Here is an 18,208-nt window from a genome sequence, read left to right on the forward strand (position 1 = left end):
GAAAGTTGATGACCTGAAAGAAGACAGATTTGATGGTTCTGAGGAGGAAAGGCAAATCTTTGAGGACATTTTCGGCGGAACAAGCGACGGAACCAGTTCTCTGCCAGCTAGCACACCATCCGGTTCTGCCTCCAACCGCAAGGTGGTCCGCTGCCGTATAGTCGAGTCGTTTACTCATGGCAACCTATCAAGCTACCATGTCTTCTATCATAGTGCCATTCAACAGATGCAGAACACAATGCCTTCTGAACCCATGGTACAGTCGACGCCACCTCCTGTTGACCGGGTGTACGTTCGAAGGGCCGTGATTCGCAGGAGTCGGAGAGCACAACTTTGCAGTGTTCTGGATTGGCAAAGGATTGACATTGCCAGTATGGTCTCACAGCGACGGGGTGGCCGTGGCGGCAGTGGCCTTGGAAAACTCTGGAATCATCTCCGGCTGCATGCTCATCTTCTGATGATGGATGCCGGGTGGAAGATCGAGGGAAAGGAAAGGGGGGACAAGAGTAAGGTCGATCTCATGTACGAGTCGCCCGACAAAATAATGCGCCTAGTTTCCCTTCCCAAGGCTTGGAAATGCTTTGGTCAGTGGTTGCTTATTCAGTCGTCCAGATTTGATGGAAATGACTATGGAAAGGAATGGATGAACATGTATGACTTTTTGTATGATTTGAAGAACACACTCTTATGCTTAGAGCATGAGGTCCGGCTTCCGAAGCAATCTCTATCCTTCCTCCACCAGTGGCAGCTTCTTGATCCTTTCATGGCAGTAGTTTGCATTGATAAGAAGGTTGCAGCTCTGAGAAACGGAGTTGCACTGAAAGCTGTGAACAGCACAGTTACATTCCTCAGCCATAGTGAGAGTAAGCGGCTGTTTCGTAGGAATGCTAACAAGCCACTTGGGCTGAACTATCCAAGCAGCTATAACAAGGCGCATCCCAGGTCACGGAAAAATCTTCTGCCGCTTCTTCTATCTGATGGCCAGCCTCACAATGAGGAAAACCTGCACAATGGACACTCTTCTATGTCTGGATCAAGTAAGCATATTCGATATGAAGTGGATCAAAGGTCACTGACCATCGAAAAAATAAATGAAAGAAGCATCAGAAGTACTGCTCATCATACAGTGAAAGGTCTCCAAGATGCAGCTGATCATGTCAGTTCAAGGCCTACTTATTTTAGTGCAGAAAAGGAGCTTTCATACTCAAAAATGGATCGGAATGTTCAAGATGAGTCTGATCCGCTATATGTCCCGCGTAATTATTCTTCAGCTCACCTGGTTGAAAATGTGCAAACTGATGGTCCAAGTTCTCATTTCTGTGAAGTGATGGAAACTGTGGATGCAGGCAATTCTGCAGATGGTCCTTCTGACGAGTGGCTCATAAGACCAGACTTTCTGTTTACTCATGAGGTTGACAAGATGATCCTTGGGAGAACAGATGATGTCAACAATGAACATCATAGTGCTGCACTTGTCTCTGAGTACCAAGTGGGAAATGAGAATGTAATGAATGGACCTTCGTCTGGTACATTATCACTACCAGAAGAAAAGGATTCATGCTTCGAAGCTATCAGAGATGACTTCAACAATGAACATGATGTTGCTGTTGTCCCTGAACTCCAAGTGGGAAATGAACGTGTGGGGAATGAACCTTGTGCTGGTTCATTGTCACTACTAGCAGAAAAGGATACAAACTATGAAGCAAAAGAGGTTAGCCTGGAAGAGATGTCAAAAACAGGACAGTTGTCATCTGAAGCCACTGGTAGCGAATTGATGATTGCCGAACCGCAAGTACTGTTTGTGTCCCCGCAAGACGGGAGACTCTCATTCATGAACAGCAGTACCTACAGCCAGGAGATGTGGAGTTGCCTTAATTTACCTCATGACAACATGGGGGCTAACATGCAGCTGGACGACCAGCCATCGGCTTACGAAGCGAGCTTGATTCAGGGATTCTTATATCTTGATAGTGAGGGTTCTCCAATTGGTTGGGAAGTAATAAACGTAGAACCTCCTAGGCAGTTGTTCTGTGGCCCTTCTTCGGAACCAAACTTAAACGTGTCTGGCCATTGTGGTGAACTGAGCATGGAAAATCAGGCACCGACATCGGGACAAATGCAAATATCAGAGTTTGATCCAAATCCAAGTAAGAAGGGGCAAAAAAGGTCTGAGAAGGTTGCACATACCAAAGACGGTGCCAGTAGGAAGAAACCAAATGTACATGGTTTTCATGCAAGTCATTGTGCAATTGGTGAAGACATGGACATCGAGCATGTGTGTTCGAATCAAAAAGATCCCAGAAGGTTGCAGATATCCAAGACAAAGTTAGCAGGAAGAAACAGAAAGTAAACGACGGTCATATAAGTGACTGCATAATTGGTCAATGCATGGGTAGTAGAGCTGAAAATCCCACTGGTTGTTTAGCTTATAGTGAGGAACTGCAGATAAGTGCATCAATCAGTGAGCAGGCCCGTTTGAATCTAGTGCACAAAATGAAAGTCCACAAAGAACAAGATGAAGATAGTAGTGAACCCCCAAAACAACTCATGTCAGAACAACCGCTCAAAAATGATGTCAAGTTTGGGAAGAAACCATGGAGTCGTAAATCCAGGTTTGACGAGGATGATCTTTTGATGTCAGCTGTAATATATAGGCTGACTGCCCGTTACAGGAACTCTTTTAATCGAATGCTCATAAATAGAGCTGGCTTCAAATGTCTTCCCAGATCTCGCTGGGAGGATGAAGAAAAATGTGACCAGAAGAGGTTTCCTGAAGGAGCAAGAACGGTGTTGAGCAAGTTACTTGAGATGGGCATTGTTGGTACAGAGAATGTTCTTCAATATAAAAGGCCAGGATACAAACACGTGCTGAAAGGTGGGAACATAACCAAGCATGGAATTCGGTGCCGGTGTTGTGACACCACATTTACCATGTCCAACTTTAGGTGCCATGCAGGTCTCAGACAAAAAACCCCCTCTCTGAATCTTTTCTTGGGTTATGATAAATCCTACAGCCTATGTCAGCTTCAAGCATGGTCTATTGAGTATAAGGCGAGGAAAGAACGTGCAATGGATACTATGTCACTACAAGCAGATGAAAATGATGACACTTGTGCATTATGTGGTGATGTCGGTGAACTAATATGCTGTGACAACTGTCCTGCTAGTTACCATCAGGCCTGCTTGCCTTGTCAGGTTTGTTTTCCTAATGTCCCCCTTTTGTTCAGTATCCAAAATATAGTTACCTAGATAGTCTGAGAAACTAACCAAATCATTGTATGATGAGTCTGAAGGAAAATGTGTCGTCCTTTGATCCCTCAATGCAACTGAAATAGGGCGTTTTCAGAAAATTTTGTGTCATTGCTGAAATTTTAGCAAAATCTATCACTGCTATTCTTGTCCCCATGATTGTTCTTACTGCCATGCTACAGCCGCATCAACTTCATAGCAATACTCACTGCTACATGTCCTTTATCATGGCTCCATCTATACTGCACCGATTGGTTCAACCACATTATTAATATCAGACTTCCATTTTTAATATTACCTGTTCTGGAAATCATCATCACCATGACAATGATATAACAACATTTAGGTTAATTATGCCATAACAACATTTGGGTTACTTATGTACCATTCTTTTTTGAGAAACTTATATACCAGTCTTCAACACACATCACAATATATAACTATCGATTGTATTTTCCATAACAAGTAGTACCTAGTTATTATCGATTTTTTTCACCTTGAACACAGTAAGACACAATGTTTTAATTAATATTACTGATTCTTGCCTTGGGTTGTAATCTTCTCAGGAAATTCCAGATGACAGCTGGTACTGTTCTAGCTGCCTGTGCAATGTTTGCGGGGAAGTGGTCAATTCAAAGGATCCAAAAACTATCCTACATGCTTTAGAATGCTCACAGTGTGAATGTCGATGTAATGTCTCGCTTCTCATCTTTATTGTTCATTATCATATTTATGTTATTTGAAAAAATATTGTTTGCATCCCATACATATTATTATGACTCATGTAAGTTTGTTTTATTATCCATACATTCTTGTAAAAGCTTAGTGACATGGTGGAGAACCGAGCGGCGCTCCATCCAGTGAGACAAAAGTTATTTTGCAGTGACTAATGTGTCTCAGTCGTTCTCTTAGAAAAAATACCACGAGGTGCTAGTCCCTGGTTGGTTGAGGACTTCATTTTGTACAAGCTTATTTTTCATGCATTTATCAGAACTGATCGAACACAGACACAAGCACAACCTATGAGTTTATACTTATTTAACCTTTATTTTGTGCCAGCAGTTAATTTCCATGAGTAGTCATTCATTAATATGGTAATAAAATTGCATGCAATGTTTAGCCGTTATAACCAGTAAGAGTTTCATGTGTTTCAAGTTAACTGTAATTCCACCTTGATTGTACAGAACCTCTTGCCATGGTTCTGGATCCTATACTACTTAGGCCTGGAGATTTTTTTTTAACACTGGTTAAAAATCTCTGTTAAATTGCTCATTCATTCTGTTTCTTATTTAATTTTAATGGGTACAATTCATTTTGCTTATCAATTCATTTCCTCCAGATCACATAAACTGTGTATCGGGTAAAGTTTTGTGTGATGAGGAAGGTGGAACTGGTACCTGGTTTTGTGGAAGAAGATGCCAACAGGTATACTCAAAGATTATACTTGCTCTATTAGTTAAGCTAGCTGTATATTTGCTGAAAATGGCTAATCTTGTTCTGATACCATCAGATTTATACAGCCATGCGTTCTCTTGTTGGAATACCTGATCACACCGGTGACGAATTTTCTTGCACCATACTTCGTAACAATGATGATCAAAAGGTTCGCTCAGCTGCAGATATTGCTCTCCTGGCCGAGTGCAACATGAAATTAGTTATTGCCTTGAGTCTTTTGGAAGAATGTTTCTTGCCTATTTTCGATCCGAGAACGGGGATAGACATAATGCCCCCTATGGTGTATAACTGGAGGTGAGCTGAATCAATTCGTTAACTCCTTTTTTTTTGTGAGAATATTTATTAACTCCTTAACGTGCTTACTGCATGTTCAGTCTATTTTGCTTATTTTAGTTCCCTCCAGTATAATGTAATTTGAACACCTCTTTATAAAAAAACTCAAGTCAATTTTACACTCTGATATTTCTTTGCCAGGTCCAACTTTGTACATTTGGACTACAAGGGGTTCTATACTATAGTCCTGGAAAAGGATGACAGCATTCTTTCTGTGGCGTCCATCAGGTATTATGTGAGCAGATATGTTTAGTGACAGAGGCGGGCATCTGGAGTTAAAATATTGCTGTCTCTGCAGGTTACATGGTGCAAGTGTAGCAGAGATGCCTCTGATAGCTACTTGTTCTGAGAATCGGCAACAGGGGATGTGCAGGCAACTGGTGGATTACATCGAGGAGGTACGTATGGAACTTGATACTGGTGCTTCTGTTATCTGCTTGGACTGTTTCTTAAAGGTGTGTAGCTGAAGTATCATGTTAGGTGTAATCCAGGTGTACGTCCAGTCTTAAGGACATGAATGTCCACCTGAATGTTCCTTCCAATGTTTGCTGGGATAGCTATGAAACATTGCAAAACAAGTAAAAGAGTAACCTACCGATGATTTATTACAGCGACTGATGTTTTGCATGATTTGTACGGCATAATTTGTTTTCACGTGTACTGTTTAGTAGTTGATGTAAAGTTTGTGCTGCCAAACTTATGCGCACCTGATATTTCCAACAGATGCTGAAAGCGCTGAAGGTGGAAATGCTGCTTCTATCCGCAATACCAAACCTAGTTGATACGTGGACATCAGCATTCGGGTTCAGGCCGATAGATGACTCTGACAAGAAGAAGCTGAGCAGGGTCAGGCTGGTCTCAGTCCCTGGAACTGTTCTACTGAAGAAGGATCTGTACGAATGTTCAGAAACCGAAGCAGGTGAGCTGCCATTCTCTAACACTTAATCAAACTTTTTTGTCCTGTCAGTCAAAGAGTCACCTCAGCTCGAATAGCCTTATGCTAATGAGATGGTAGCAGGGGACGGCATGGAGCACCTCTCACGTGGCCACCAGTTGTCGTCGGCGCAAGGAACTCCATCCGTCGCCAAGTCCAAACATCCGCAGCCGTCGTCTGAAGTTATCGTTCCAGTTTGCGCGACGGAGAACAGCCTCGTTGATGAGCTAGGAGGCTTGATGATCGGCCCGGAGCGTGTCGGTCCTCCGTCAGCTGTTGCCCTTGGTAAACGTCCTGCAAATTAGACCTCCTTAGCGCGTGGTACTGTCTTTGCGCTGTGTAAATTATGTTACCGTCGATGATGCGAGGTACATGTTGAGGCCGGCACCTGGCTTCGCTGTGCTGGCTGAGCCCTGAACCCTGTACCGATGATCCGACCTGAACTTCTCTTGGTGTAGTGATGCACTTTCTGCTTAATGTTTATTTTCTCCCTTGAAGTGAAAAATTCAGAGATAACGCTGACACGATGCTGAATTGCGGACTATATTTATTTTTCTGCTTGAAGAAGAGGTTTCCGAGAATGACATTACAGGGCTGTGGGTTACACCTGCAGAATCCTCATCAGGGTTACATGCTGGCTGTTTGGGCTGCCGCCGGGGCGATTGAGGCCCGCCCGATTCAGGGGGTATTTCCATCGCAGCACAACTAATCGTCGTCACAAGTGAAGGGACTATCCCAACCTTCTCGATGTCCTGTCCATCGCAGCACAACTAATCGTCGGTCACAACTGCCTAGAGGGTTATGCCAAAAAATTGATGTGCTGCTCAGAAACTTTTGGTGGGGTAGTAAACAGGGACAAAGGAAGCCTTGTTGGGTTTCTTGGGATACACTCACTATGCCCAAATTCATGGGGGGGCTCGGCTTTCGTGATACAGAGTTATTCAATATGGTACTTCTTGCCAAACAAGCTTGGCGTCTTCTGATAGAACCCAATTCTTTGAGTGCCAGAATACTAAAATCTGTATACTTCCCAAATTGTGATCTGATGCAGGCCAATCTGGGCAATAGGCCAAGCCAGATATGGAGAGCAATATTAGAGGGAAGAGGAACCTAGGAGTTATCAAGAGAATTGGTAATGGTCAAAGTACAAGAATTTGGCAAGACAATTGGATACCCCGAAGCTCTAGACTTCGGCCTTTTGTTGCCCTCACAAACAATCCACCTACTTTGGTCTCAGAAATATTAGATCATTCTTCGGGATCTTGAAAGCATGAAGTACTTCAGCAACATTTTCTGCCTATGTATATCACAGCTATTGAATCAATACCGATATGTACAGCATACCAAGAGGACCTATGTGCATGGCATTTTGAGAAGTCTGGCCTTTTTTCGGTCCGCTCTGCATATAGAGTTCTTGTGAACACAAAAAAAACCCGGGAGGACTGGCTCGAGGGGAGGCAATCGTGTTCATCTTCATCGGCGGAAGGAAAGCTTTGGTGCAAGATGTGGAAGGTGAAGGTCCCAAACAAATTACGTGTTTTTTTTGTGGAGACTGTCTCGCCAATCTATACCTACTGGATCAATCAGATTTCATAGGAATATGACAGTTACCCTGAATGTTGTTTTTGCCATGCTTCAGTGGATGATTGGAGGCACTCATTGATAGATTGTGCGATGGCACGGAGTGTGTGGGCGCTGTTGGATGAAGAACTAGTTGAACACATCTCTATTAATCAATGCAGTAATGCTAAAGAGTGGATATTTTTTCTCATCGTGTCTTTAAACCATTCTTAGCTGGTGAAGTGTGTTATCACCCTGTGGGCAATTTGGACTGCAAGAAGGAAGGCCATCCATTAGGAGATTTTCTAAAGTCCGTTCGCAATCTTTAAGTTTATTGAAAATTTCAACAACGATCTGAGTAATCAAGGTGTTAAAACTTAGACCAGGTCCATGGGGACACCTCAACGGTTAACAACTCCTACTTGGATTCCTCCTATATGTGATTATGCTAAAATTAATGTTGATGCTGTTGTTGCGAGAGCTGAAAATCGTGGTGTGGCGGCGGCAATCTGTCGTAGTGTGGATGAACATTTTATGGGTGCTTCAGCTCTAGATTGTATGGGTATTGCTGATCCTGCCACTCATGCCGTGGTCGTTGAGTAATAAAGAGCTATGATCCCTAAAAAAAAAGTGAAGGGCCATCCGCAAACCTCTCTCTGATGCGGCCTCCCGTTTTGGCAAGCAGAAAGGCACCATTGCCTGCCCGCCCCATGCACGAATCTCAGAAACTAATCGGACGGCCTCGTCGCTAATCAGGGATTCGGAGGCCGTTTGCCGATTCCGTTTCCCTCCACGGGAAGGTTTTCAACTTTTAATCCCGTGTCATCTATCCCGCCCGGCGCCCTCTCCCAAAACCAAATACCGCGGCCATTTCTTTCCTCTCTCCCGCACACACACACGAAGAAAAAAAAGAGAAAAATCCCACAGATTCCCTTCCCCATTCCCCAAATTATCATCCCGTTCGTGCTAGGGCTCCGTCTTCCTCTCGCTCTCTCCCTCCGGCGCTCGCGCGCACGGCCGCCTCCGTCCCACACGGCCTCGTCGGTGCCAGGTAATCTTGCCTTCACCGAGTCCAGCCGCCCCCATTTCTCTGAAGGTTCCGTGGTTTATTTTTTTTTTGGGAAGGGGAGGGGGCTTTTTGGTGGGAGTATAGCGGCGCTGCGCAAGCGGGATCTCCTCTCGTCGTCGTTGTGGCTGGGAGTGGCGAGGGCGGGCGAGCTGCTTCGGGTCGTCGGGTGGGACTGTAGGGTTTGAAGATAGGGCGTTCGACGGAATGACCGCTATGCGATGTCCCCTCCCATGGAACGCTGCTCCTACCGGGGTTCATTTGGTTAACGTCTGAATTAAGCGCACTGATTTTTCAGTGCTCTGAAGCATTTGAACGGAATCATCTCTGCAGTTGACGAGACATGGTTCATCTCCTGCTCCATTTCGTTGCTGGACTTAGTACAGCGTTATCTGTTTGATTTTTTCGTGGGATCAACTGATGGTTAACACCGTAACAAGGATAGCATATTTCTTTTGGGTTGTACACAATTGCTCAATCAGGCCTACTATTTTTAAACAAACTCCCAGTATATCTAGCTTGTGTTCAGTAAAATTTGAGCTTCTGATAAGATCCCACCCTAGCATTTGCTAACGTAGGCATCTTAGCGTTACATACATGACTTACTCAGTATCATTTGCAACCTCAAGACTACCTATTCTGTTTCTTACCCAGAATTCTACATCGTGTTGCTGCAGCCTTGCAGCTAAGTTATTATCTATCACCCCATCCGAGGCATATTGGGGCTGCTCGCACATGCTGGCAGCAGAACCGTACGAGTGCCGCTCTACACGCCGCAGTTTGGTTCTGGCCTGTGGCTTTGTGAGACCCAACATTCAGTGCCGCTTCATGCCCTAATTATTAATAGCGGCGGATGCAAGGCAGCAACAAGCCGAACGCTGGCTCCAGCTGCAGTGATAAGGCGCCAAGTGTCAACTGGCCACATCATGCAAATGCTATACAGAGCTCCCGTAGCAAAGATGACTTTCTGAGCTCGAGCTTTTTGTTCTCTTTACCGACACAAAGGGCGAATCCAGAACCGAATATAATGCTTTCGTTAAGGTATGCTTACCTCTGTTCTATGCCATGTTATGTAGTATTAAATTGGCCTTACCACATTACCAACACAAATTATATGCCCAGGTCTGCTGCTTGTAAAATTCAAGGCCCAGAACGCCTTCAAGTTCCATGGATCGAGAAGGTATGTCAATAAGACTGTAACATGTTATGAATCACCACTCAATGCTTAAAAATGCTATAGTTGCAGAGTCACTTACCATTGCAATCTGTAGATTAAGCTTACCTTACTCTAAGAGGCAGGTCTATTTTCAAACCATATTATAAAAGCTATTGCCGTTTCTTTGTCTCGGCAAAGTGCAAAACTAGGATATCTGCGTTATTAAACCTGAAAGCTGCCCACCAAACGTGTACTGCATTTTATTTTGAGGCCAACTAGTTGTGGGAAAACTTTGACGTTCTGATGCCTACTGGTGGTGGAAAACATCACTCCCACTTGCCCCATACCTCTAATTCAGTCCAGGCTTGTCTTTTACTTTCAGTAATTACTTTGCTGAAAAAAACATAAACTTAATTGCCACCATCTCCAAAGTTCAATGTGTTCTGTTCACTTATGTGTGGTTGTTGGTATTCTAAGGACACTTCTATGACAGGCCTGGCTTTCTGTGCGCAACACCCAGGTGGCCTGTAAGAGTTATTTAAGACCTGGTTTATCTGCAAAAGTGAAAGATTGTGGCGGGGATTATGCTCATGCTTACGCAAAGGATTCTTCATATAATGCCAACAAATTGGACAATGTGCCAAGGAGTACAGTTCCCTCCCAGGAAAGTATGCATCAACGCCCTGAAGGAGGTATTCTGGAGCAAAATAACAGTCATCGGCTGGCAGGCATCAACTCCCGTACAACGACTTACCAGAGCAATCATGTGGTTGGAACAACATATCAGTGCAATTTTACCAGAACTGACGCTAAGTCTTACCAGACTGTTCCTGTTGCGAATAACATGTGTGCTGACCCCATGGATGATGATGAGATTCTGGCGGTAGGTGCTTTGCTTTCGTCCGATAACTTTAATGTTTATTTACTGAATTATCTTCCCAGAATTAGCTGAACATGCATCTTATCATGTCATTATTGGGTGACAAATCTAATTATGTTCCAGAGTATTGACGTGGACCGCATAGTTATGGAACATTATGAAGCAACAAATACACCCAGAGGGTCAGCATCCAGGCAAATGTCAACTCCATCAGGAAACAAGTGTAACTCCACAGGTTTAGACGAGAATAGTTTAGCACAGGAACTGTCTGAAATTTGTAGCCATGGTTGCAAGGTAAGCAACGTATTAAGTGAGTCATCATAAATGCTGTTTTGGCAGTAGCTATTTTAACAGATTAGCTCACAAGTTAATATTTGCAGCTAGCTTTTTGCCCAGAGCCAAATTATCATTTGTTGGAGTTGAAGGATCAGTTGCTTGCAGTATCCAGTGAACTTATTGATGGTTCTGGAGAACTCAGTCCTCAACGTTCTGAAGAGCTTCGTCAGCAGCGGTTTGATTTTCTTGGCTCTATTGATTATTTCTGTGTATATTATGTCGCTTGGTTTTACCAGCATCAATGCTGATATTTTCCATGGTTATATTCTCTGCAGAGCACATCTGAAGAAACAGATGCAGATACTTGGGGACTATATGGCAAGGCCAACCCAAGATGATGAGAGGCAGAGATCACACTCTATGGCCTCCACAACAGCTGTAGAGGGGCATCACCCCCCTATGACCCCAAGAAGCACTTTTGTAATGGACAATGATAGATTCCAGGCTCAGCTTAATTTCGGGAATGAACCTGGGAACGGTGGTTCATGCTATACTCCTGCTCCATATACTTACACGGATAGTTTTGACACACCCTCGGTGCTGAGAGATTACACCCGTAAAAATATAGATATTACCTACACTGACGGTTCTGGTGATAAGAAGTGGAGCAGCAGAGACTTTTCGTGGACTAAGGAACTTGAGGTTATTTTCTTCAAAATCTAGAGTTAATTACTCCATCAACATTGATTTATGACCATCAATAATTTTGGCTGCGTCTTCAGGTCCACAACAAGAAAGTTTTTGGAAATCGTTCTTTCCGCCCAAATCAGCGAGAAATAATTAATGCCACAATGAGTAGGAGAGATGTTTTTGTTTTGATGCCAACTGGCGGTGGAAAAAGTTTGACCTATCAGGTAACAAACCATGCTTCTACAAATTTTTGTCCTTGTTTGATATGATATGCATCTTTGAAAATTATTTCTCCTTTGCCTTTTGTCCCTTCAGTGGTGATTTTATGTTGCTACTCCTTTGCCTTTTGTCGTTTCTAGTGCTCTTATATAAATGATACTACTGGCCAAGAGGTACATTTAAGTTTCATGTATCAGCATTGAAGATGAGTTAAGTCTTGAGATCAGATGGGAGATTGGGAGTTATGAATTAATTGATGGTCTTGCAAGGAAATAAAAGAAACCAATTTATTCAGCATTGACTGCTAACTCCATCTACAAGATTTTATTCCTCAAATGAGCACTAAACACTCTTCTATTTGCAGCTTCCAGCTTTCATTGAGGAGGGCATAACACTAGTAGTTTGTCCCCTTGTTTCACTCATCCAAGACCAGATCATGCATTTACTGCAGGTAATACATTATTTCATTTCCTAGCACATATTTCTTGATGTTTTTTTGACCACTCACCGTCTGGAGCAGGCAAATATTCCTGCAACTTATCTCAGTGCCAACTTGGAGTGGACGGAGCAGCAGAGAATATTAAGAGATCTATTGTCTACGTGCAACTACAAGCTACTGTATGTCACGCCAGAAAAAATAGCTAAGTAAGTGGAATGTTGGAAATTATGCATCACAAGTCTAGTTATATTTGGAATTGGCTGCATCATCTCTTGACCGTGGTTTGAAAAATATCCTTTTGCAATATAGTGTAAAGTTTATCTACTGTTGTATTTAGGTAAGAGCACTTACTTCATATGACCTGGTGGCACTGTTCAGTAGTTCATGTTTTCCAGATCTCAGATCTGTTTTACAGTTCCTCTTTTTTACTTAACATCTACAGTAGAAATCCCTGAATTCACTTAAGGCTTAAGTTCTCTATTAGTCCCTCACTTGTACAGTTAAACCCTTCTCTGTCAGTATATCATTTAGGCCTGTTCTACTATTAATGTATTTTGTAGTAACTGGTAGCAATTTCTTGGGTACAGGAGTGATGCTCTATTGAGACAATTGGAAATTTTATATTCACGAGGTCATCTTTCTAGAATTGTTATTGATGAAGCTCATTGTGTAAGCCAGTGGGGTCATGATTTCCGACCTGATTACCAGGTACTTTCTATCAGGAAGATATATGTCCACGTCAAACAAAAGAAAATCATTTGATATAGCTTTTATATATGATCTCTCAGAATCTAGGTCTCTTAAAACAAAAGTTCCCAGAGACCCCAGTCCTGGCCTTAACTGCAACAGCAACTGCTAGTGTGAAGGAAGATGTTGTGCAAGCTCTAGGCCTCGCGAACTGTATTGTTTTTAGACAAAGTTTTAATCGTTCAAATCTGAGGTAAGTCTGTCAGAAATATATTAACGTTCAACTTCTATTGTATCAAATCATCTCAGTTCAAGTTTTGCAGGTATATTGTGATGCCCAAGACAAAGAAATGCTTTGAGGATATAGATTGCTTTATCCGCAAAAATCATCATAAAGAATGTGGCATCATATATTGTCTTTCAAGAATGGACTGTGAAAAAGTGGCTGAACAACTGAGGGTTACTTCTTCAGACTTTAAATTGTTCACTGTTCAAGCATGCTCTGTTATCTTTAGATATTTAATCTTGGTTGCTTGAGCAAATTCTTCCTCAACAATCTTTCCAGTATTACTTGTGTTTTCCATCTTTAATTTGATATAGTTCTGAAAAATATATTTTTGGGTCAATCCTCTTGTTTATCCTGATTCCTGAGTGCCGGTTTCTGGAAAGACGCCCTTACCTCTACGTAATATAGATGATCATTTATGCCAGTAAAAAAGGGCTCCGTATTTTTGTTGTCATTGGGGGCCCATATTTGTAAAAGGAGTTGCACTTTGGTTTTAGTTTATGTTTGCTAAAATTAGTTATACACATGTTGATTTGTGACATCAACAATTCCTATCTGAAGAAGTGAGCGCAGCTCACTTGGGTAGGGGAGTGGCCACCCAGGTTTAGGTCCTCACAGAAACGAATTTGGGTTATTATTTCAAAACAAAATCACTGTAGGGGCCTCCCCTATCACATTTCCTTTAAAAAGCATTTGCTAGCTGACTTAGGTTTGATGCCTAAAGTAATATAGATGCACCAAACCTTAACAATTTTCATGAGACGTCTGGATTATTTTTTCCTAGATTTACATGTCATGGTCTCATTACTTGCTTAAGTGCCAGCCATGTCAGCAGTATTACCTGATGTTTTTAGAATGTATAATGATGTTTAACATTTTATCTGTTCTAGTCAGATGTGATAAATCCCAAGGACTGTACTTAGATTTAATCAGATAATTTGAAATTTGATGGGCTGTGCGAATTTAAAGTGCCTAGCATTTTAACTACTGACATGTCTGACTAGAATGTTTATCTGTTTCCTCACAGGAATATGGGCATCAAGCATCACACTATCATGGAAGCATGGAGCCTTTTGATAGAGCAGAAGTCCAGAGGCTATGGAGTAAGGATAAGATAAACATAATATGTGCTACAGTTGCATTTGGAATGGGTAATGTGATTCAAACATCTTTAAATGCATTATTTATCTGTGTCCATGCTAACGTTCCAATTTGCAGGTATCAATAAACCTGATGTTCGTTTTGTTATTCATCATTCCCTTCCCAAATCAATTGAAGGATATCATCAGGTAAGGAATGTGTGCATAGGAAACTGCATGGTTGAAGCTGTTTCGTGACCGAGTATTTTTTTAGGAGTGTGGACGTGCTGGTAGAGATGGACAGCCGTCATCTTGTGTGCTGTATTACAACTATTCTGACTATGTAAGTCTAGTGGTAACTTTATTTTCAGCTTCTCACCATCTTCACATCATCAGTCATAACAAACAAATAATTTTCTTATAAACTGTCTAGATTCGTGTCAAACACATGATTACACAAGGATCTGCAGAGCAAGTAACATCAAGACCACCCGGACGCTCTTTGTCTAAACATGAGCAAGCACTTCAAACGCACAAGGAGAATCTCTTGTGCATGGTATAATAATTCTATATGCATTCTGCTATTCGAGCTGTAGTTTGGAAGCCATCATAACCATGACATTTTTTCTCTTCTGTAGGTTAGTTACTGCGAAAATGATGTGGATTGCAGACGTTTATTACAGCTGATCCACTTCGGTGAGACGTTTGATCCATCACATTGTGCAAAGACATGTGATAATTGCCTGAAAGGATTGAGATGGATTGAGAAAGACGTGACTGATATTGCTAGGCAGTTGGTAAGTGCCTAGACAGCTGTGCCCTTCCTCCCAAACACATGCACACCTCGCTGAGTCGCTGTGAACCTACATCATCATCTTGTTGCTTTTCAGGTCGAGCTGGTCTCGTCGATAAGGCAGGCATGTTCAAGTTCACATATTCTTGAAGTTTACAGGGGTTCCATGAACCAAAATGTATGCATTCTGCTAAGCACCCAGAATTATTATTTCTGAAGTTCATTAATTCTGTTACTCGCTATCAGTGACAACTTACTTTCTGCAATCTGAATATTGTGCATCTTGGCTTTCTGCCGGAGAAATCGTGGTGAAACTACATACTTGCGCCCAGATTGTAAGCTTATCTACTATTGCATTTAGGTCAAGAAGAGCAATCATGATGCTTTGCCTCTTCATGGAGCTGGGAAGAATCTAGCTAAAGGTGAGGCCGCAAGAGTACTACGGCATCTAGTAACTGAGGGAATACTTACTGAGGATGTCAAAAAGAGTGATTATGGATCAGTATCATCTGTCTTAAAGGTAACTGAGGAAATACTTGATCCCTATTTAAAAAAAACTTTTTATAAGAATATTGCTATTTTCTAGTGGCTGCCTTGGTCGTATACATATGCTTTCCTTACAGTTTTTTCATGGAGCAGGTGAATCATACAAAAGCTGGTGGTCTTCGCTCTGGCAATCACATAATTGTCCTTAAGTTCGTTTTCTGCCTTGTACATGTTATTGAATTTATCATATGTTCTGTATTCGCCAGTTCTCTTCAAGTTAGATTGACATATTTTGCTTTGTTTAGAAATATTTCCCTTGTGATTTGTTAGAAAATACGGATATTTTTCACGAGTTCTCACCTAAAATCTTCTTAGGGTCCATCATTAATCAAGATTGTCTAGTGAGCATGATGATTTTTTGGGAGTAAGAGTTTGCACTCTGGGAGTTGCCTAAATTTGGCTTGCACAATATAATGTTACCGACAATCTGATCTTGATTTGTTAGGCTGAATAGATAATTCATATGTCGTTACGATTGCAACTTAGTTGATTTAAATCAAAGTCGTAAAGTTGAGATTTAAAAGCTTAATTGGGCTATCACACTAGGGTGCTTTCTTCTAGTCAAAATTTCATTTAATCCTCCAAACATCTTTGAACAACAAAATGCTTCTAATGCTTTGTTATGTTAATTTGCAGGTTTCCCAGTCCTGAGCAGGCACCTAAGATGGGGAAACTTGATGAACCATCAATTTCACAAACCAATAAGACTGTTCATCAGCAGAGTGAAGTGGATGAGGTAGTGGGTCGTTAGTTCTAATAAATTCTTTTGTGTGTATTTATTTGGTTCCATTCTAAAGGCTATTCTCCATTGCAGAATTTTTCAACATTGCTCTATGAAACTTTAAAAATCCTTAGGACTCAGATAGCGGAGGATACTCCAGGATGTGTTGGATACCACATATTTAAGTAAGTTCCATGTTTTATATTCGGCTGTGCAAGCACTGACTGCCTAGTGACGTGGTGAATTATTCATCTTCAGAAATGAAACGTTGAAGGAAATAAGCATCCGAATACCAAGGACGAAAGAAGAACTTTTGGACATAAACGGCATTGGCAAGTAATGACCCTACAAAAGTTATATTCAGTGTGCATTGTAATGTTGGCAACACAGTGTTGATAACTAGAGCAAGAATTACATTCCGCTTTACGTGTTTTTCTCAGGGTGAAGCTCAACAAGTATGGGGATCGCGTGCTTGCAACCATCGATGAGCTTCTCAACCAATTTTCAAGCGGAGGCAAGAGAAACAGCAGCAGCGGCGGCAGTAACGAGCAAAATGAGGCCGCGAAGAAGCGAAGGGGCCTCACCGCCATCAATGTGTCTGATAATGGTGATGACTTTGAAGAACGCTCGGTTCAGTCCAAGAAACGCACGACAAAGACACGAAACGCCAAGCAGGTAATATCTGATGCTGCAAGCATGGTCCAAGATGGCCGGCATATTATAGATCTTGAGTTGGACGGATACGAGGAAGAGGAATTGTGCAGCAGCGTCCAACAGCCTGTGGCATCTGGTAGGGTTTTGCCTAAGTGGGCAGCCGCCGGAAACACCCCCGTAACTAATATATTTGATGGATATAAGTACACCAAGTAGGGTTGTAGGCGTCTAAGCCTGTATAGATCTCGTGTTAGGTTGCTGCTCATGTCGACATTTCCATGGTAGTTCTTGTAGGCTGTAGTACATGTAACATTATACTGGTGTAGGCGGCTTCAGCTAGAAAATCTGAACTCGGTGGACATGGAAATATATGCACCACGCTGCAGTAATATAACAGTGTGTTAGATGAACTTGCCAGTTTGCATGTACTTGGTTAATTTATGTCATGGTACCTGGTAAGAACTAATTTCTGTTCAAGACAACATGTTGTCCACGAAAAAAAAGAAGAGTTGCTTGAGTCTGCTGCAATCTTGAGTTTACCCCGGCGTGGATTGTAACAGATGTGCCTTCTGTTTGAAGCCTGCATACAGTGCTTGGTTTGTCTATGCAAGGTACCTGTTTGGGTATGCTGAATCATTGGAGGTGGAGCAGGCCGCATTCTGCGTGTGCTGATGCGGTATGTTCTGCGCGACTGCAAATGTCTTCTACGAAACAAAGGAAAAAGGTTTGCTGATTCTGGTCCAATGCTGGTGTACCCCGGTGTGGATTGTAACAGATGTGGCTTATGTTTGAAGTCTGCAGATAGTGCTGGGTTTGTTCCTGCACGGTGCCTGCTGGGTATGCTCTTTTCTGTGTGACTGCAGATGTCTGCAGCTTGACACAACGGGGATACGTTTACCTTCTTCCACCTTGGACAACCAACACATCTTTTCTCTTTGCCATTATGCAAGTGTCATTTTCCATTTGACCGGCATGTGCAAATTAATAGACAGTGATCTCCAGGTGTTTATGAAGTAGCCTTGCTTTCTTGTCTGAAATGCTCATTTCCTCCAATAAAAGATCGCTTAAGATAGTATCTTCTTTTCTTAACTATGGCGGTGCCATGTCCACTCATTAACGAGATATCATCACGCCAGCGATCTCCAGATGTTTTTTCTGAAATATCCCACCTTTCTTATCCGAAGT

The 18,208-nt window shown here is 42.2% G+C and overlaps 2 protein-coding genes across 2 annotated transcripts; both read left to right on the forward strand.

Annotated features, from left to right (window-relative positions):
* The first annotated feature begins 246 nt into the window (after positions 1–246).
* LOC124677297 lies at positions 247–6,391 on the forward strand. The gene is made up of 9 exons (XM_047213301.1): positions 247–2,176; positions 2,305–3,195; positions 3,816–3,939; positions 4,589–4,674; positions 4,760–4,998; positions 5,179–5,265; positions 5,336–5,435; positions 5,761–5,956; positions 6,056–6,391. The coding sequence occupies exons 1-9, from the start codon at positions 254–256 to the stop codon at positions 6,274–6,276; spliced, it is 3,867 nt and encodes a 1,288-aa protein (XP_047069257.1). The 5' UTR covers positions 247–253; the 3' UTR covers positions 6,277–6,391.
* A 3,032-nt stretch (positions 6,392–9,423) lies between these two features.
* On the forward strand, positions 9,424–17,407 carry LOC124676924 (ATP-dependent DNA helicase Q-like 4A). Its single transcript, XM_047212936.1, has 24 exons — positions 9,424–9,638; positions 9,720–9,777; positions 10,247–10,636; positions 10,757–10,927; positions 11,014–11,144; positions 11,245–11,611; positions 11,692–11,823; positions 12,183–12,269; positions 12,339–12,463; positions 12,845–12,965; positions 13,046–13,197; positions 13,268–13,403; positions 14,258–14,381; positions 14,449–14,519; positions 14,584–14,652; positions 14,743–14,865; positions 14,948–15,106; positions 15,200–15,280; positions 15,464–15,622; positions 15,742–15,797; positions 16,285–16,384; positions 16,463–16,554; positions 16,628–16,705; positions 16,810–17,407. Exons 1-24 carry the CDS (start codon positions 9,451–9,453, stop codon positions 17,237–17,239), a joined length of 3,600 nt encoding a protein of 1,199 aa, XP_047068892.1. The 5' UTR covers positions 9,424–9,450; the 3' UTR covers positions 17,240–17,407.
* Positions 17,408–18,208: the final 801 nt, after the last annotated feature.

Source organism: Lolium rigidum, chromosome 7, assembly GCF_022539505.1.
Source record: "Lolium rigidum isolate FL_2022 chromosome 7, APGP_CSIRO_Lrig_0.1, whole genome shotgun sequence".
NCBI lineage: Eukaryota > Viridiplantae > Streptophyta > Magnoliopsida > Poales > Poaceae > Lolium > Lolium rigidum.